At 37.3% G+C, this 20,959-nt stretch overlaps 1 protein-coding gene across 2 annotated transcripts in view; it reads left to right on the top strand.

Moving 5' to 3' along the window:
• The window catches only part of calcr (calcitonin receptor), a 60,165-nt gene that overhangs the window by 18,318 nt on the left and 20,888 nt on the right, over positions 1 to 20,959 (top strand). The window contains exons 1-11 of one of the 2 annotated variants that reach the window (XM_041967195.1): positions 11,573 to 11,686; positions 14,427 to 14,494; positions 17,275 to 17,410; positions 17,689 to 17,796; positions 19,291 to 19,376; positions 19,483 to 19,618; positions 19,748 to 19,858; positions 19,934 to 20,046; positions 20,124 to 20,196; positions 20,311 to 20,421; positions 20,540 to 20,652. In XM_041967195.1, the coding sequence (XP_041823129.1) occupies positions 14,450 to 14,494; positions 17,275 to 17,410; positions 17,689 to 17,796; positions 19,291 to 19,376; positions 19,483 to 19,618; positions 19,748 to 19,858; positions 19,934 to 20,046; positions 20,124 to 20,196; positions 20,311 to 20,421; positions 20,540 to 20,652 (1,032 nt within the window). In that variant the 5' untranslated portion in view covers positions 11,573 to 11,686; positions 14,427 to 14,449. Of the gene's footprint in view, positions 1 to 11,572; positions 11,687 to 14,426; positions 14,495 to 17,274; positions 17,411 to 17,688; positions 17,797 to 19,290; positions 19,377 to 19,482; positions 19,619 to 19,747; positions 19,859 to 19,933; positions 20,047 to 20,123; positions 20,197 to 20,310; positions 20,422 to 20,539; positions 20,653 to 20,959 lie in introns of those variants that run through there. The other variant, XM_041967194.1, reaches the window with a different exon arrangement.

The following is a 20,959-nucleotide window of genomic DNA, read 5'->3' as shown; positions in this document are numbered from 1 at the left end:
GGAAGTAACTGCAGCCACTTTTATAGAAATTACTGCAATGCAGAAAAGAGTGAAGATAAACTTGGATGAACTTTTTTTTTTTTTTAGCTATGAGAGCCTACTGTAAGCCATTTCATTTCCAAGTTTAACTTACCCAATATGATATCAACTTGCTTTTAAAATTTTATTCTTTATTTGTTTTTCTAAATTGTCTATTCTTTTCTATTCTATCTATTTCTTAAATATTTTCATTTTATTGAAAGTACCTCTGAGATGAAATGTGTTTTCCTTGCTCTGTAACACCAAACCCAAACTTGGCAGAGATCGTACTGCTTTCACCATCTGTCATCTGCAGTCTCATTTTGGGGAATGAGACAAACAAATGTCATTGGTCGGTTGACAGATGTGATATATGCTCAGTGGAAAGTCAAGAGGAAATGAAAAGGCTGGGGAAGGGAAGGGATGCCAGATTAAAGGGCTTTGATCCCATGAAAATACCCTCTATTCAGGGGCAGATGTCTGTAAGCACCTGAAGCCATCCATGCTGACAAGCTGACGGTATAAAGTGACAGATAATCATTTTAGGTAATAAACAGAAAATTAGTGAGGAGATGTGATTGTCAGAGAAGGAGCGGCTCATTTGACAGCACAAAACCTGCAATCATCAACAAAGGCTTTACTGGTGATGGGAGGAGAAAGTCCACCACTCAGTAAAATATATAAATGTTTGGAAACTCAGTAAACACTGCTGGTTGGTCTCTGTTCTAATTAAAAATCCTGACATGTTTGGTAACAGTATGAAATGTAGACATTTTATTTTGAATAAATGTCACAATAAAAGCAGGTAATCTATAGTAAAATGTTCTTTTTACAGTGAAGCACCTGTTGCTAGTGGTCCTGCCAGATTGCAACATGTATACGTGTAAATGCAGAAAAAAGTCAAATTACTTAGATACAACACAAAGTTTTTAGAGAGCAGAACCCTTCCTAAGCTGTTTAGGAGCCTTGCAATTCAACACATTTGCAGGAAGTTTGAGCCTAGCACCAGAATCCAAGAAACAAAATCAGGCTTTTAAGTAAATCTCTACTCTCATGATGTGATGACATTAACATGAATTAAACCCCTGTGTGCATATCTGTCGAAGCTTTATAATTACACCAGTGCTGTTATTTTGTTAGCTGAACTGTTTCCATCACTGACAATGTTGAACATCTGATTATTACAATCTTCATGATTGGGAGGTTCGCTACTTTGCTACCACATCAGCTTATGCTGTTGCAGTTGGGCTTTTTGACTAAAGTACAGTTTTACATCTTACATTAGAATAGTGAAATATTTGTAGAATTGAAATTATTGCAGACATCTTTTTAATTAGCTTTGGGTGATGAGGTATAGCTCTTCCTTCTCATGAGGAAACTCAGTATGAAATGGCCATAACAAGCTTTTTTTTATCTATAAAAGATCTCCAACTTTTTACATGGAAAATAATTATCACACTCTGATGCTGGTTTGAGGTTTGGGGTTTGTCAACTCAACATGAGAGACAATGTATTATAGCGAGGGGTGGCTCAATCCCGATGAAGTTCAGTGCAACAGTTTTAGATTCTCTTATCAAACCATGGTAGATCCTTTCTAGAGTCAGTGTTTGGTTTGCCTGTTGCTGATCAGTCTAGAAACTGAGGAAGAAGATCAGTGTTTTGTGCAGAATACATTTAATTTTTTTGTGGTGATTTTAACAGTGTCGTGTTCGTCACTCTCATTTGGCTTGATAATCAATCTATCCTCTATACGTGCTCCATCCTGCACAGGGTCACTAGAGGTCTGGACACTATCCCAGATGTCATTACACGAGAGGTGGAGTACACCCTGGAGAGAGAGCCAGTCCATCATGGAGATGAATGACCATGCATGTGCACGGTCTAGTTAGGGTCATTGATGTTTTTGGATGATGGGAGGAACTCAAAGTACCTGGAGAAAACCCATGGGAAAGATCCTTTTTAGAGCCAGTGTTTGGTTTTGTATGCATGTAAAAGCTCCATGCAGAACCTCAGCTGGAAATATTTGAGCTGAAAACCTTGTTGTGAGATGACAGTGGTTACCACTTCACTCTATTGCTGCAAAATAATCCCTTAAAGAAAACCTAAAGCTAGTATTCCCTCGTGGCTTAATTTATGTGGCTGTACATTAATTCTGCTATCCAGGAACAAACAGGGAATCCCTCCTGCTAGCTTACGTAATGCTATTTGGCCCCAAACTTTGAAGACAGAACAATACAAAGTTTTGCTTACAATTCGTGTTTCACAAAAAAAGAAAAAAACAAAAACGTGTTTACTTCAGGACAGCTGACAATAAAAAGAAAGACATTATCTCCAAGTTGCATTACACACACACCATTGCTGACTGAGATGAATTGTTCAGGAGTGTTTCTGCATTGTTATAACCAAGCCTAGAGAAGGAATCGGTAAGATGGCTCCCTTTAGTCTGCCCGGAAAACATTAAATAAGTTAAAATTACTCATGATGTATGTTTCTACTGCTAGAAAGAAGTCAATGCCAGTTAGAGAAAAAAAATAGGGGAGGACATATACTTTATTGCACCAAAATGGCCAGTGGATTAAGGTAATGTATGTGGAAGTCTGTGGTGAGAAGATACCCAAGGGAGCTTGTTGCTGTGCTATTCATGTTTCCCTCATTAATCTACCTATATAGTCTCTCATCTCTCTTCTGTCAGCTCATTTAATTTCTCCCTGGCCTTGCAGGGGAAGTGTGTGGGATGTCATGGCATTAGAAGCCAGGTATAAATCACCTATTTGTACAGTCTGAATATTACAGAAGTCTTGTTTTGAACAACTGGTACACTACAGCACACAATGTTTTCCTGCTCCATCATCACTAGCCACATTTTTGCCAATTTGGTAAATAACAGGCAGGATTTCAGAGTGGTACTTGAGTGCAAACAGAAGAACTGTAACGAATAAAAATTGAACTGACTACAAATGAAAATTTGCTTTGTGTCCCCACCGGGAACTTTATTGTGAAAGTAATTAAATATCCTCAACTTTGGAAGATAAATCCAATCATGTGTAAGGCTATGTCTGTCCAGACAGTGAGAGCTGTGTGTGTTCAGCTGAATTTTAATTTGTCTGCTCATTATGAAGATGTGCTTTCTTTCCATAATTGGTTTGGTTTTGTACAGATTAAACTGTTTCAACATTCTTGGGTTGTTTGGGTTGTTGACACCAAATCAAGCCTCAAATATCTTTTACTGAACTAAGACTATAATTGGGATTGACTCATCAAAAACAATAAAACAAAATAAAAAAGTTCAATTGTTAAAATTGTAAATCAGTACACAAAATAATCAGCTTCCATCACTTTTATTAAATAAAAGAAAATCATCATAAACTGGATCCTAAAAAGAAGTTACAAAAATCTTGAAAAAATTAAACAAAATGACAAGTTCTTCTTTTTTTATATATATATTATTAAAACTACTACCTAAAAAAATGTACACAGTGGCACTATATGTGGCATCTATATGGCCCTATGTTTTTTTAACAGGCTCATCAGATATCCAAAATACCACCTTCACACTTGTTTTCTTCCATAATAGCCAATTTACTTATTGCTGATGGGACTCAAGCTCCTAGACTACACACACACACACACACACACACACAAAAAAAGTCTTACATTACATAACATAGAAAAATCATTGAAAAGATTTTCCATGAAGGAGAGAAACAACAACTCACGCTCACATTCAGTCCTAGGTAGAATTTGGAGACACCAATTAACCTAACATGCATATCTTTTGACTGTGGAAGGAAGCCGGAGTACTTGGAGAGAAAACCACATGTGCACAGAGAAAACATGCAAACTCCACACAGAAAGACCTGCCCTCTTTCCCAGATGATTTGACATCTCCTGTGACCTTAAAATATTGTGAGACCTTCTGTCTTAAAAGGCACATGACCACAGTCTGGCTAGACCGAAGTGCATCTAACAAATGATGAGCTGTTGAAATTCCTACAAATCGTACATGATTCACTTACTTTCATCTGGAGAAGTTAAAAAATGAAATGACACAGAGTGGACATCCACATAAATTGAGTTTTTTTTATACAATATTTAAAAGATTTGCAAACTAGTTCCATTTCCACATAAAAATTGATTCAATTTATTTTTAAAAAATGTTTTTGTAAAGATGGATTTTTTTAAAGAAATGTGTTTGTCCACATAAGACCACTACAAATGCTGTAGTATCAAAGCCAGGCCTGTAAGTGACGCTGTAATGTTGCCACATACATTAACCAAAACCAGAGAATAAGACATAAACTTGTGCAACGTAAACAAACATAAAGATGGCAGAAAATCAATTTAGCTGTAAAGCCATATCATGCTTAGTAGCTTCTGCAGCACGAATGCAACACTGTAATCCAGTGCCACTGTGTTGCAGGGCTTGTGCATGAAGATTTAGGGTAGGTGGACTTATGGTGTCATCAGTTCAGGAAAGATGTGTATGGTCTGCAAACGCAGAAAGGAACTGGTGGCATTTTTTAACATTTATTCACTTTGGGGCTTTCACTTTAGAAAATTTGCATTTTCAGGCTCCCAAAACGGCAGTTCTGTGTGGATGAACCGTCCAAAAGGTCAAAACCTTTAGCAGAAACAATTAAACTTATCTATGTGTGAACATGGCCTGAGAAACTGCTGTTATTTTGCATTGATAATAACAAGAGATTACAGTAATAAATGTACATTCCAAGGCCGGGCATTATTGTTTAAATAGGAGTTTCTATTTCCCATCTTTATAGAATTCAAGATTAGTGCCTAATCCCAATCCACTGACAATTTGTTAATTAGGGCTAAAGATCCAGTAAAACCAGTATTCTATATCCGAATGCTCTTCCACATACACAGCTCAAGAGCAAAATGGGAATAGGAAAGTGGAACGCAGACAGATGAGTTGAAAATACAATGTGTCACCCTATAGAGAACCTGTTTAATGTTAAAAGCTCTGCTAGCTGTTGAATCTTTCAGATCTGCCCTGAGAGCCTGAGGAAAAAAAAAAAAAAAACTTGGAAATGTGGCTGGATTGTGGTGAATGAGGCAAGTGGAGTGGGAAAGAAGCAAGAGCTTTTAGAGGGGAAAGATTGGACATGAAGGGAGGGAAGAAAAAAGGGGGAGCTGGAGTGAAGACAAAAGGGAATGAATGAAAGAGATATAGAAAAATGAGGTGAGGAGAGAAATAGATTAAAGGAATAAAAGATATATGGAAGTAAAAATAGGCCAGAGAGGAAATGAGAATGCAAAGGAAAGTAGGAGAAGGGGAAGGTAAGTGTGTGGGGAGAAAAAGACACAAGCTTGTGCTTTTTTTTTTTAAACCTGAACTGAAGAGGATGACATTCATTTTATTTTTGTCTTCATATACAGTAGAGTGTGACAACATGAACAAGTCAACCTGCAGAGCTTTCATTGCTTTTATCATTTATCTATTTCCCCTCAGTCCTTAAAGACGGAAACATGACAGCTTGAAAACATGACTCAGAGGTACAGAATAGTGACTGATCTACTTACAGCATGAGCCTGGCAACCTCATCTCACAGAAATTGGATGGTGGCGACACATTATGTGCTATTTTGTGCTGGTAGCACAGAAACAATGAAAATATGTCAGCAGATGTGATGGACATTTGTCCCTGGATATGCTGGACACATGAAAATGCATGAAAGTATGGAAGAGATTGAATTTCATCAAAGAAACCCTAGTCTTTGTTTTTTTTTAAATTACAAACATTTTTCCATGTGCCCATTGAAGTTTATCTAGGTTACTGTTACTTGAAACCAACAACTTAATTTCTGTTGCGCTCTGCATGAATGGTGATGGTGTCTACCGGGCCAGTGACCCCAGCAACCAAGCTTGGCTGGACAGACTAGTATCTTTTTTTTTTTTTTTTTTTTTTAACTTTTTATGGCACATGCCATTTTTACTTCTAGAAGTCCTGCTTCTAGAAGATTTTGCTTTAGTTAATGGATTTTTGTCATCATGGCTATTTTAAAAATCTGCTTATGTCCCTTTACATTCAAGCAAAATAAGAAAAAGGTTGCTTTCAGATCATTTTAATATTGCAAATGCACACACACACACATATACTGTATATTGTATAAATATATATATATAAATTTCTGCAGTAATGGAGTTTAGAAGAAGAAACGATTGGAACAGTTCTTGTTGCCACTTCTGGCTTCTCTGACATCCAAGGTTTGGAGCTTAATTTAATGATATATTTGTGATTTTCAGGCAAAAAAATGTCAATTTCCTGTGTCTTTTAATGTACTAAGAAGGTTTAGAAAAATTCCCATTGTTGCCATTTGTAATTTTACCTCCAGCAGAGTAATAAAAAAGTTGTTTAGAATTTATGTAATATAACATTTCTTTTGTATAATATAAATTGACACTGACAGAATTACATGACGTGATAGTCACAATGGAATATGTTGAGTAGATGATTATGAACATTGATGTTCACACCCACACAACTGAAATAGTTTCTTATATAATAATGACCTGAATGAGCTTCAGTCCTTTGGAATATTAAATTAACATGAAAAAAAGAAATGGCCGGAGTTCCTGTCGCATATATTCAAGGAGTAGCAGCTCTCGGTTCTTCATTCAGCATTCAGTTGTTCAGCCGTTATACAGAGAGCTGCTGCACTCATGACTGTGAAACCAGGTTATGGGTCGGTTGTGGTAACAAATGGGTTTAGAATTTTAGTTAATGTTTGGATTGTGTGTGTAGATACAAAAATACACATATCAGCAGTGTCACTTCTGTAGATTTCCTTGTGAATAATCATTTTAAGCCATTTTGGGATCATAGAGGTTACCTGTTGTCTCGTGTCTTGCTAATAGCCAATGTCTCTATACGTATTTTTTGTGTATAGATATTATATAGTATGTATGAAATACTCTGCGAGTGCAAGTATTCAGGGGCCCCAAAGCTATTCATAATACCTGGGGCATAAGTGCAATTCATTGAATACTCAAGAACAAGTTATACCATAAACATAACTGATTCAGTACTTAGTAGATCTTTTCATATTTTTCTCTCTTTAAAGAAGGCATATCTCACGGCTTTGTGGTTAACATCCACATTTGTCAAACCAACCCACCTGTTCTAGTAATAGTAATGCAGCACATTTTTCACAGCGAGGGAATGGGATGCCAGATCTGTGTGGCTGCTCAGACTGAAGGATGGGGTCTGAACTGGTGTGAAATTCATGGTAAGAAAATCAAGCACAAATCTGTGGTGTCACCGTGCCTCTAACCCCTCACTATAAAAAGAAAAAGGTGTCTCTGTCTCCGGCTAGCACAGTAATACAGGAATGACAGAAAAAAAAAGGAGGACAGGGGGAAAAACAAATGAGAAATAGATGCGGGAGAACACATTATTAATACAAACAATAATCTATAGTTACTACTAAAACAGACTTATTGTGTGTAAAGAGATCCATCACAGACATGGAGAAAAGAGATAATTTACACAGATAAGTTTGAATTCATTATAGTGAGTGAACCATGAAAAAACAAAGCTGAGTCGAAACCATGTCTGCTCAAGGCGGCAATTTCCAGACCACAACCTGGAGATTACTCGCCAGCGAGTCATATCAAATATTTAGTTGTATTCACCACACAGGAATTAAATGTTTGAATGTTTTACCACTTTGTTAGTGGTAATTAATTTTGCTAAAGATTCTTACAAATCCCTGCTGTAATGATGGACCTCCCACTTGATCTACAGCAGATTTCAGTTCCTAACATCAGTTTAATTTGCATTATAAACTCACTTATTCTGTTTTAGTGCTGCTTTCCTTTATGTTCCCATATGGGTGAGGGATGGGTTTAATGGGCTACACATGCTTCACGCCTCAAAATTGTTGCTTTAATTAGCAGGCAGAACTGAAGCTGCTTAATTAGGGTCACTACAACTGTCCCTAAAAAGTAGAAGGACCAAGGGATCTTAGAAACTTCGAAACATAGAAATTTCTATATGAGTTGTTACTAATCTGTTTGCTGTTTTCATAGCTTTTCTTTTAATAACCTCTGGAAAATAACTTCTTACTGTCTGTGTCCCAGTTAGCAAAATTAGCTAGTTGTTATTTGGTAGTTTGAAATTATTATTTTGTTCTTCTTGCCTGGAGTTAATGCAACTCTCATGGCTGTATGGTAAACATGAAGCTATCTCTTCACTAGCTTGTCATAAAGACATCATGCTCTAAACACCTTGGCTAGTTCCTCAAAACTATCCATTTCAATCAATCAATCAACATTTTATTTATACAGCACTTTTCTTGCATAAGAGAAACACAACAATAACAACCAAATATCAACAACAAAACAGAATTAAAAATAAGCCTTCACACACACAAATATATACAGTAACGCAACCAAATTAAAAATAAAAACACACATCCAATCATTATCTCTCACACACTCACACTGGTGTAGCACACTAAACCACCTCCACCTACCTACCCAACCACTAATCCAATAACCCACAGACAAACCACAATTCCTACCATCAGGCTTACTGAGGAAGCGATATCTTGGTGATCCGTCCACACCAGGGACTCCACCGCCCAAGACCACAGAGGCCGCCACCACATGACCCACCCAGATCATGGCTGGCCGGGTCCCACACCACAACCCCACCACAATGCAGTGCAGGATGGTACAACCCCCCAGACAAAGGCTGTCACTGCAGCAGCAAACCTGCAGATCGAGCAGCCATAGTCCCTGGCATGGAGGATCCCAGTAATTAAGAGGAAATAATTAAAAGGCAAACTCTGGAAAACACTGGAAAGTTCAGTTTGAATGGGATCAAATAAACCTAAAATAATAATAATAATAATAATAATAATAATAAATAGGTATACAGGTATATGGAAATAAATAGCAGCTTGTTTAAAACTATAAGTAAGAGTTAAGACAAAAAAACAATAAAATCTGAATAAAAAAAGCTGAATTAATGTATTTAAAAAAAGTAATAAGTGCATAATTAAACAAGTAAAACATGGATAAAAGTAGAAATAAAAGGGAATAAAATAAAAAATAAAATAACATAAAATAAAACAAGGAGAATAAATGGCTTTCATTAAATTAATTTCATTAGAAACACATCTAATTAAAAACCTGGGTAAAAAGAAAGGTCTTCAGCCGCCCTCAGGTCCTGTAGCAGAGTGTTCCACAAATGTGGAGCATAAAAACTAAAAGACTGTAAGTTTTTGTGAAAATGTTTGTAAGTCGCCCTTTTGAGGACCTGAGGGTTCTGGAGGGCCCATAATAATTAAGAATATCTAAAAAAGTAAGAAGGTTTGAGACCTTTAAGAGCCTTAAAAACCAGTAAAAGAACCTGAAATGGACTCTGAAGCAGACTGGAAGCCAATGCAGAGACTCTAGGATGGGTGTGACGTGGGCCGTCTTGCTGGTCCCCATCAGCAGACGTGCTGCAGAGTTCTGCAGCAGCTGCAGTGGTGCAAAAGTTTTCACTGAGAGACGAGAAAGAAGGGTTGCAATAATCAATCCTGCAGGTGATGAAAGAGTGGATCAGAGTCTCTGCAACAGCTTGAGAGAGAAAAGGTCCAACTCAGCTGTTGTTCTTCAGGTGGTAGAAAGAAGTCTTTGTGACATTCTTGCCACTTAGGTTTAACATCCACATCACAACAGTTTAACCTTGTCGAATCTTTTGTATCAGCGAAAAGGCGGAAATGAGAACCTTGTAGTTGCCATTTTTCCACTTTAACCATGCCCACTTCAAATTGACCAATCATGATAGCTTGTCAGATGCTACATGAGGAAAAAAAAAGTTTTGTCCGGATGATGTGTCGAGAGGAAGCTGCGAGAACTGCAATACAAAAAAACGTGACATCATTCTTAAATCATTGGCCTGTAATAAATAAATCTCTCTGTTCTTGCAAAGTTAAGACTTTCAGGGAAAAACTTAGAGATCGATGGATTTAGTCGCCCTAATGGATCAAGTTAGCTGTCAAATCTAAATGCCAAGAAAAGCTAACATAGTGTGCTAACGCCTTGCTTCAAGTATATTAAGATTCATAGTTTTTCTTTTTTTATACTTGCTATGCATGCAAATAGCCATAAATCCTTATAATACAGGATAAGATTTTATGCTTTCAGATTTTTGCTCCTTTACTTCAGCATTCCTTGTTTTTAAGAGCGGTAGAAAATATTGTTTTAAGTTATAAATGGAATTAAGTTACAGATTTGTTGTGATGATACAGATTCCTTTGTCTCGGTTAACAAAGAAAACTCAGCCATTCAGTTCATGTATAATAAAGAATAAAATCACCGCAAGTGTTATAAACATGTTGGCTTTCAGTGCAAGACTTCTTGTATAGTTTAAACTTTTTGACTAAATGATCCATTACTCAATTTGGTGACAAAGTTTACATAAGCACTGACAATAAATGAATAAATAAATAAATAAATCAACTTGAATTATGACTAAAGAAATCACAGATATTGCATAAAATAATTTTATTTAATATCTGAATTTTCTAGCTTAAGAATAATGCATAATGTTAGCTCAGTCAGTTAGAGGAAAAATGGTAGAATCACCTTGTAATTTCTATTTCTAAAACAAGTACCAGCACCAAGTCTAAATATGCAAATGAATCTTCAATTAAAGTAGTGTTTGCTAACCTTAATAAGCTATTGTGCCTGGCCAATTGGCAGGAAATGTGGCCCCAACCAGAGAGCTGTGAGTGGAAAAGATCATTAAACTTCTTCTAGAAGATAATTCTGGAGAACTGGGGCAAAAGAAAAAGAATAGAAGAATCTGGTGTCCTGAAGAGGCAGTCCGACTGAGGTTGAGGTGACACACAGGTCAAGACAGGTAAGGTTCAACAACAAGGAGGCAGTAATCCAGAGGGATGGGCTAATGCAGGAATCCATACAGCAAAAAGGCCAAAACCACTGTGGTAGAAGAACTATGACAAAAAAAGCTGGACCGCTGGGCAGACAGCGTCAGACAATCTGGCACTGGAGAGCGAGCAGAGTTAGATGCTTTGAGAAACAGGTGAGCAGCATGGGAGCAATCACCAAGCACAGGTGGAAACAGTCAGGGACCTGGCCAGCAGACCATGACACATCCGTAACATTTCAATTAACATTTTAGCTAAAAAAAATTGTCCAATCAGTCTCTGCAACCCAGAGTCAAAATCCAGTCATAATCAAAAGTCCCATGTGTGCTTTTCTGGATTATCTCCTTCCAATTGTCTTTATAAATTTCTTTCCCCTTCAAGATGGTCATGTGAACCATTATGATTTCAACAAATTCAGACTGGGTTATAGCACATTTTCTATGCCCAGGGGTCATCCTGATGACCTTCTCAGCTAAAAGCCTACTTTGATTCTCAGGTAGGGATGAAGACCAGGATAAGTTCCCATTATTTAACTTGAATATGAGAGCAGCTTCAGCATAGTCATTTTTCCTGGATTTTTCTCCATTAGTTATTTCTTGGTGAGGATTAAAGTTTCTTCTCGTCTTCAGCTTCTAACACTTCCTTTTCTAATCCATCCACACTGTCAGTATCCTGGCTTCTCTCTTCCTCACCAGTGAGGTGATCAAATATGATCAAGAGCCTGACTTGCCGTACACCGATCTGCTATGCTGCTATCACACAATGTAAGCAGAGTTTAAAAAAAGGATCATATACCAAAGCTACAAAGAAATGTTGAATATGACTGACTTGCAACTGTGAGAACTGCCATAAGATGTTGTTCAGGTGGGAGAGATACTCTACAGGACAAAGGTTCTTGTCAGTTACCAGGGAATCCAAACTGTGTGTGTGGGTGTATATGTGCATCCGTGTGTCTTTCCATCTAACAAATGTAGCTCAGTTTCCCATGGTAATTGCAGTTTCCCCATTCATTTCTAATGGCTGGTCATTTACAGGTAACACTAAAAGTGGACAAAACTTGAGTAAAACACAAAATTGTTAACATATTAATAACATTTGTTTTGTGTGTTGAAAGTCACAGAATTTTAGGTCAATCAGACCACATAAACTATGAAACTAAAGCTGCCATAAATGCCAGAAGAGGCACAAAAAGACTAACTTAGATTTTTGATTATTTACTTTTACTCTGTTCTTTATTCCATATTTTTTTTTTACATTTTAAATTTCTAAGTTGATGTTTTTTTGTTTTTTTTTTTCGCCCAGAGTTTGTATAAAAGGGAGCAGCATTGTCACTGCCAGTGTCAAAGACAATGAAATAACAGCTTTCTGTTTCCATGGTGCCGATACATAATTGTAACACATTGCTGTTTTCACCATGTAATACAGTGTTAAGAGGTCATGAACATTTCACATCTCTCTCAGACCAGTCTGAATGGTCTGAGAGTCGCTAACAGTCAAATTATGTAATTACCCAGTTTTGTGTTGTTGAACTAAATGGGCAACTTAATTCCCTTTTACACAAAATCACATGCTCACCTTGAGGTGATTTGCTGGTAACTGACTTGATGCGATTCTGAAAAATTAAATGTGAAAATGATTTTACAATTATTTTAAAGCTCCTGCATTAAGAGATAGAGATATCTATATAGATTTTTCTTCCAGAGCTTTCTGTACCAAAACGTCAACTTACTTTTACCATGTGTTACTGTTTTCATGTTAATTTTGAATCAAAAGTGCACAGATTAACTCTTGTGTTGTTACCTGCAATACTGGTTTTCTTGTACACCAGCTGATAAAGAAAAGTATTAGATTACATGAGTAAAACAAATGTAAGGCAAGGAATGGGGGAAAAAAAGAAAATATGGGAGTTTAGGGAGTAGATATACAAGGAGGCACAATTAAATATCAAGCACAAGGATAGAGCAAAACTAACACGTAACTAACAAAGGTGAACGAGGAAGAACGTAAAATAAAACAGGAAATAAAAAATGAGAACTTTAATCATATTTACTGCCTAATCGGGTCTCACCAGTTGCAAGGTTTGTTTGAGATGAACTTTGTCTCACCTGGAAAGCTGTCGGTAACAAGGAGCGGCAACGGCAGAACGAGACAAAACAGCAAGTTAAAACCATCACAGTGAAAAGCAACTACAGCACCTGTTTCCAAAAGCCACAGCTACTTTAATCGTTTGAGATTATCATTACCTATGTTAGCATGACGTCAGTTAAATATAACTAGCATTCATTAAGTAACCATCACCAGCCTATTATGCGTCCCGTCCAGATTCATTACACTCCCATTACATGCATGTAATGGGAGTGTAATGCCTTTATATCAGCACATGCATTATTCAGTAAATTGACAGGTGTATTTGCATGAATGTATTTAATTGATTTAATAAAGCTGTATTGATAGAATGAAACTTTATTGATCTTAGAAGAAAAATTATAGTCACTCAGCAATAATTTTGGACTGACAAAACATGACATTTGAAACCTTATTTCTTCTATATTGTGGACCACAATAAATGCCTACAAGTGGTCAGATGCAGTCAGTAAGTACAGATACAGATAGTATTTTTACCCTAACATCCTACAATTATTTCACATTTGAGGAAAGTTTGTGAGAGAAATTCAATTCAAAGCCTTTATTGTCATTACACATAGTAGTGTAACAAGATTGCTCGGCACTCCGAATACATGAAAACACATAGAGGCAAAGACACAAGACATATAATAAATTATACATTAAAATCTATTTAGAAAATAATAATAATAATAATAATAATAATAATAATAATAATAATAATAAATAATACCCCTAGCCTGAAATTACCTGGTCAGTGCTTTTTTATTTGTCATCCTAAACCTGAGCAGCCATCAGTGTGCCACTGAGGCCAACATAAATGATTACCCTTCATAGTGACTTCTAATACTTGCTCATCCATGTCTGTCTGCTGAACAGCTTGCCCCCTGGGTCTCAGTGGGGTGTGGAGAACGAGTGGGCTGTTTTCAGTGTTCAAATGTAGAATGATGGGTTTCCAGCAGGGACTCTGCAAGGAAGAGGCCTGAGGTGAATTCGCTCACATGCCCCTGCTTTTCCAGGGACAGAGGCTCAGTACAACATGATTAATGACCATAACTATTTCCACCCGACTCTTTTAATCTCTGTTTTCCTTGACTCTTTTGCTTGTTACTCTTTCATGCCATTGATTCACATATGGATAGGTGTGGTGTCTCACTATCTCTCAGACGCACACAAAGAAGAGGAGTGAGAAAAGTCGCAAACTGCAGTACTTCTGCTGCAGTGTTTTGCATTTCAGATGAATGATTGCTGTGTCTGTTTTCTCCTGAGAAGCCGTAATCCTGATCTGAAACAAGCAAATGTTTGTTCAGTCAGTTCCTTTCACGGTAGACAAATTATTTCACTGATAGGTTTAACTTGTTCTCTTCTGTTTCTCTCCAGAGATTTGCCTGCAAGTTGAAGATATGAGGTTAGCAGGCTCCTTTTGGATCCTTTGCTTTCTGCTGGTGGTAAGCTCCTATTTGGCTTTCATTTCGTAGTTCATAGAAGAATGTTCTGAGAGGTAAAGTTCTCAAAGCCCCGATTCTCACTTTGTATGCTGAGCACATGTGCTGAGGATTTAATTTCCATTAGATGGACATGTAATATGTTATGGCCTGGTGGTTTTTCTTTTCTCATCAAGAATCAAGAGAATTTGCATAATTTTTTAGCACACATTCAGACTGTTTCTAGACCCCGAAGTTAATCTGCGAATGCTCTGATAAGTGTAGTGTGTCATTTAGTTGCCACAACTCAGAAATGTTCCAACATGAAGCATTGTTAGTTCAGTATTTCAGATCATTTATTTAAAGAACCGTTCCGTACATGTGCAATAGAGCATCTGCAGAAAGATGCACATGATGGCTCAATCATCTTTTCTACTGTGAGATGCATCATGTCAACATTAACAATGCTTTCCAAATTGTCCCACACAGTTTATTTTTCTCACTAGCTCTTTATCTTTAACATCAACAAAATAATCAATAATGATATAGATAATTGGAAATCATAATAATAGCAGTTAAAATAATAATAAATATAAAGAGTTGAACAGCAAAAAGGTGATGTGCATTTGCAGTTTTTTGCATTTTATTTATTTAATCTTTAATGTTTTAGTTGAATACTAGACGTACATAAATGTACTTTGAAATATCATCCATGACCTTTTTCTACATGCTCACAAAAGCTGTTCCAAGTATTTTTTACATTTGTATACAAAACTGCCGTTGAGGGACTGTAGTTAGTGGGCCGGGACTGAGCACATATGGACTGGGAGTGTGCAGGGCCTTTTATTCAGCGCGCTCGTGATATCTTGCAGACATCTTCAAAGAACCTCATGTACACCCTTTGATGGTGGCATTTGCGTCATGCAGACCCCACCTGACTGCTGCACACTTGCAGGCATAAAAGTTGTACCACTGTCACAGATCCCTGATTCTAAAAATCTTTATTAAAGTTCAACCCCACACGTCAATAAAACATGTTTTATTTTTATATTTTAACTGGTAATAAGCAAGTTAGAGACACATAGAAATTATATTTGTTTTGTACATAATGACCCTTAAAAAATTAGTTGTTATGAGTAATAAATTATCTATTTTGTAAAGAGGCATTTGGTTATATTTTGTATTGTGTGTTTTAATCGATAAACTAGTTATTTAGGCTCCTTTAATGTCATGCTTTTAATCAAGGTGAGGTATAGTGTTGCCACTTAGAGTGTGCATGCTCAGTGTAGCAGGTTAATGGACCAGGACGAGTTGTTTTTTGACTGTGGATTTTGTGTAATAAATGAATGTCATTTTTCTATTTGTGTTGCTTTTTTTCTATATGGGACTTTACGAGTTTGACACTTCATGTCCTGTAAGAGGGGTTACTAATTTATTTATTTTTGTTTTGTGAGTTATGTTGCCACTATGTGATGACATGTATCCATTTTAAACTCTTAATATTTGATTGCATTGATTAGGTTAATACAAGTTTTGTCATTTAAAATGACATATTGATTCTCCTGTTGGACATATTACACTGAAACAAATCAGGCTTCATTAGGTGGATAATGGTTGAAAAACTATCTTTCAGGATTCACTAAATTTTAGTTATCCATTGGGTAACTCAAAAGCTTTGGTTGGGTTTTATTATTACTGAGAGTCACTGTGAAATAGAAGCTTACCATTTCAACCAGAGCAGACAGTGAGGTAATCCTATCAAATGTTGTTTTATTGGTTGATACATCAATGTTATTCGTCCATATGTTTTTATGCATTTTCTTTGTTTTCATGGTCCTGCCCAGTTGATTCAGGAAGACTGACTGTGTGTATAGATAAGGAGAGGCCTTAGCATGAGTAAAGCAGAAGATTTTTTTTTCTCATTCAGCTCAGCTGTTGATATTGGTGGTGGCCTGGTGGTCGTATGTATGACGTCATTTACTTCAATGCATGGAGTGACATCATATGTACGGCTGCTAAACTGCTACATGGGACATCAGAATTCTCACAAAAGTCAAGTTATAAATAATTTGGTTTTATTTTTTCGTACAAGCGTTTAAATGAGACAGGTAAGAACATTTTGATCCTCAAAGAACCGAGGAAGTAAGGGTTTGCTTCGCACTTGTGATAAGACATGTGGTCACAATCTCCCTATCAAAGTATTTAAATTCATCAAATAATTCATGAAATGCAAACTCACGAGTTAGACACTCTGAGAAGCTTAATTTTCAGCCCAGGAAAATATAAGAGAGAGAGAGAAAAAAAGATAAGTCACAGCAAAATGGGCTCCTTATCCTTCAGTGAGCAGCGTGATCATAATCAACATTTCACACAGCAGACTTTTTCATTTTAATGCTACCTCCAAATACAAACAATGGAGCAAAGATAAGATTAATTTAGAGAAAATCAGGTGCTTAACTTCTTTTGTGCGATCCCAAACACAGTTTAATGAGTTAATGCACCTGGAGAGTGACTCGAATTTTAAAGCAGAAAGGAATCGTGATCAGATCAGTTCTGAAGACGTTCAAAAACTTTCCACACTCATTCCTCCATTACACATGGTATTATATGTAAACATGCACATCTTTATCTGAGCATGATCCAACTGTGAAATATCACAATTTGAGATCATGTCTCAATCCTCTTTATCTTATTTTTAAATGGGAATGTAAGTGAGAGAAGCAGCCACAACTAACAATTCTTATCCAAGATGTGCTGAGCATGTTTATATCCTTCTACCGCTTAACTTTATCTTTTCTTCACAGCACCGGATGGCATCAGGTGAATCAATCTCAGGTCCAACACTCAGTCCTGGACCGAGCATTATAGAGGGACAGATTGAGCTGAGTCAATACAAATGTCTTGAGCTATCCAACAAGGGCCACCGAGAAAACAGAACTGGTGAGAGGCTTCTGGAGGTCACATAAAAGCTCTGAAAGCATCACACTTGCAGTAATTTTGTAAAATTGTTGTGTGGGATCAGAATGCTGCTGATGTTTTTTTGCTAATGGTTGTGCTGTCAGCACTGCCACCAGATCTGAGAGGGCTTTTTCACTAGATGATGGGGATTTTAATAACTTCCAAATGATGTTACTCTGACATGCACTAAAACAAGTGAAGAGACAGAAAATGTGTTGATAGCATTAGTCATTACATTTCTTCCCTTTTCCTCTCTTGAGGTGTGTTTTGTGCTCATATGTGGGATGGTTTGTTGTGTTGGGATGAGACACCAGCTGGGACATCTGTAACACAAAGCTGTCCAAATCATCCTGACTTCGACAACACTGGTAAGACAATCTTACACTTTTCTCAGCAGAACAGAACAACCATCTGGCTGAACTGAGACCTGCAGGAGATCTTCTGTTTCTCATTTACTCAAACAGCCTCTTACAACAGTTTACCAAATTTTAAATGTGTATCTTTAAACTATGAACACTCTTTGAAGTGAATCTGAATAAAATTGTTTGATTCATCCCTGCATGTTTCAGTTATTTGCTTTCCCTTTTCAGCTCATGGGACATTTTTATTTTTATTTTATAGGTTAATGCTACCAAGTTCACTATTTATAATAAGTCATGCATGCAGATTCAGTAAGAGCAGTCTGTTGGTTAGTATGTTTGCCAACTTGGCCCTCATATCAATGTCTACGCTTACAAGTTGTTTTTTTTTTACAATGGATAGTTCCCATTTTATGTCAGATTGAACTGTCAAAAACTCTTGCTTTGTTCAAACCAGTATACATTTAAGCTATCCTGTGGGGTATTTAGCATTTACATTATTGTTTCATTCAAGCCTCACCATGCCTTCAAGTATGCCCTCACCGATGTGATAGGATCTCTTCCTCAAAACAAAAAAAGAAAAGAAATATGAGAATTAGTATAAAAGATTCATACACTGGACACAAGGTAAATAGGTGGCTTATTGTACTCAGACAGAATGAAGACGTGAATGTATTTCATTGTAAGCTGACTGTAAACTTTGATTGTAGTGCAATGTTAAGATTGCAAGACAACTAAACTCTATGGAATGTTCTGTTTTTACGCCATGAATAATGCAAGGCTCAGTAATGTCGAGTTGAAGAGATCCAGACTCAAGTCATGTCTGATTTAGGAGATGCAATGTGACGAAGGAAGGGGAGGTGAGGTGGAGGGCAGAAAGATGAATGAGGAGTATGTGGAGGGAAAGAGTGGAGTAAGGAAAGAAGGAGTCACAAAAAAAAAAAAAAAAAAAAAAAAGCAGGGAAACTGGAACCAGAAAAATGGATGGGAAGAAGGAATATGAATGAGGGAGCAGAGAGGTATCTTTAAGAGATGGCTCATAGGGATCTTCCCAAAATGTAGATGACTCTGAGAGTTCCTTTACGTCTCCTTGAAAGCTGAAGCTGCTGATATGAGGCCTGAGGGGGAGTTTTACAGTTGGAAATGGTTGTCGAACAGTTTATGAGCTGCCAGAGAAGACTAGACAGTTGTTGTAAGGAACAATGTGATCTCATTCGCTGCCCAGATATGGATCTCCTGTACAAGTGGTTTTTAAACCTGACATTTGAGAATTTGCTAGAAAACTACTCCAAAGGTGGAAAACATTTTGTTTGATAGTGTTTGCCAAGCTAAATTATTCACAGGTACTCGGTAATGCCAAGATTCTACTTGTCTGGATTATGCCAGCATAAGATTTACTACTAAACTCGAAGCTTAACAAATACAGGCAGCAAACTGTGCCTGTAAATGAAGCTTTTAGGCTATTAAGCTATGGATAATACTTTCGTTCTATTTTCTCTACAGAAAAAGTGACCAAATATTGTGACGAATCGGGCAACTGGGTTCAGACCAGTTCTACCTGTCGACCAGCTTTAAAGAATCAATTACAGGTGATTCTTCACTGGATGTTTGCCTGGAAGTAAATGGAGACAGAGCTTGCTTTGGTTTCTACTGTACATAAACTAATCAACAGACTGATGTTCTTGTTCCCATAAGGAAAGAAATTTTTCAAGGGATGCTGCAGGAGAGCCAACCACTGAGGCCACGAGGGTTAGAAAAGAAAGTAATATCCTGGAAAATGAAAAGAAATGCTTTGAGAAAATGAAGAATGATCCCCCGTATAATAAATCAGGTGCTACTCTCTTTCTAAACCCATTGTGTAACAGTCTACTAACATTTACTTTTTTTTTTTAATCTAGATGTCCTTATAAGCAGGAGGGCTATGAGCCTTTTTAATGTGTTTTTGTCTGTGGTGTCACAGGCCTGCACTGCAGTCGTATTTGGGATGGCTGGCTGTGCTGGGAGGACACTCCAGCAGGAACCTACGCCTCCCAGAACTGCCCCGATTATTTCATTGGCTTCGACCCCACAGGTAAGCAGTGAGGCTTTCCTCTCCTGATATCTCATTAGCCTCTGAAGTTAAAATAACAGGGATCGTGCTTTACAGAAAAAGCCACTAGGTACTGTGAAAAAGATGGGCAGTGGTTTCAACATCCAGAGAACAAGAAGATTTGGACCGACTATACACTCTGCACAACCACCCATAAAAAGAGGCTTGGGGTAATGTTTAGTTAAATGTGTATTTATGGCACAGATGCGTCCTTTCTTATGTTCACACTTTAATTTTCTACCCTTAGAAATTGAAGATCCGTGAGAACGAGCACAGATGTCTCCAGAAAATAAAACAGGACCCGCCATTTAACAAAACAGGTATTCTGAATGCTCACCTTTAACACTGATTATATTGTGTTAACACTTATTATGCTGGAAAATCATTTTAGATCCCTTTAAATACATGTTTTCATGTTTCTGTGATTGTTGGAGGTCTGTACTGCAGCCGCAACTGGGATGGCCAGTTGTGCTGGGATGATACGCCAGCAGGTACCTACGCATCTCAGAGCTGCCCCGATTATTTTTCTGACCTCAAACCGACTGGTGAGTAAGAAGTCCTGCCCCTTTAAGGATCTGCTGGTATCTAACTGTTCTGCTTTAGAGGTACTACAGAGAGGTATTGCGCTGTATTACAATGATATATTTATTATGTCATTGTCAGAAAAGGCAACAAAGTACTGTGGAGAGCACGGGCAGTGGTTTCGCCACCCAGACAATAACATGACCTGGACCAACTACACGCTGTGTGTTGGCAACAACAAAGAGAGTTTGAGGGTAATATTCTGAACTGTTTATGTAATAACTCTTCATGAGAAAGATCACCGACCAAGGAGGTTAGAGGAAGCAAGGCTCAGCAACAGCATTTGGCTCTCTAAAAATTTGATTAATTCACCTTTTTAGAGTGATTGTCCAGATAACATTAAAGTAGAAAGGCAGAAAATTCCTGCAAACACACAGACTCAGGCCAAAATATTTCCTTTAAGTCATGCTTCAATATCCGAAGCAAGTTCAAGTCTGTTTTTCTGCCCTTATTTTACTGTGTGAAGGACATTTCTGGTCTGCAACCTTTAGTCAAAGAATG

This window comes from Melanotaenia boesemani, chromosome 17 (genome assembly GCF_017639745.1).
Source record: "Melanotaenia boesemani isolate fMelBoe1 chromosome 17, fMelBoe1.pri, whole genome shotgun sequence".
Classification (NCBI taxonomy): domain Eukaryota; kingdom Metazoa; phylum Chordata; class Actinopteri; order Atheriniformes; family Melanotaeniidae; genus Melanotaenia; species Melanotaenia boesemani.
The sequence above is the reverse complement of the archived record's forward strand: the minus strand, read 5'-3'. Positions and strand labels throughout refer to the sequence as shown.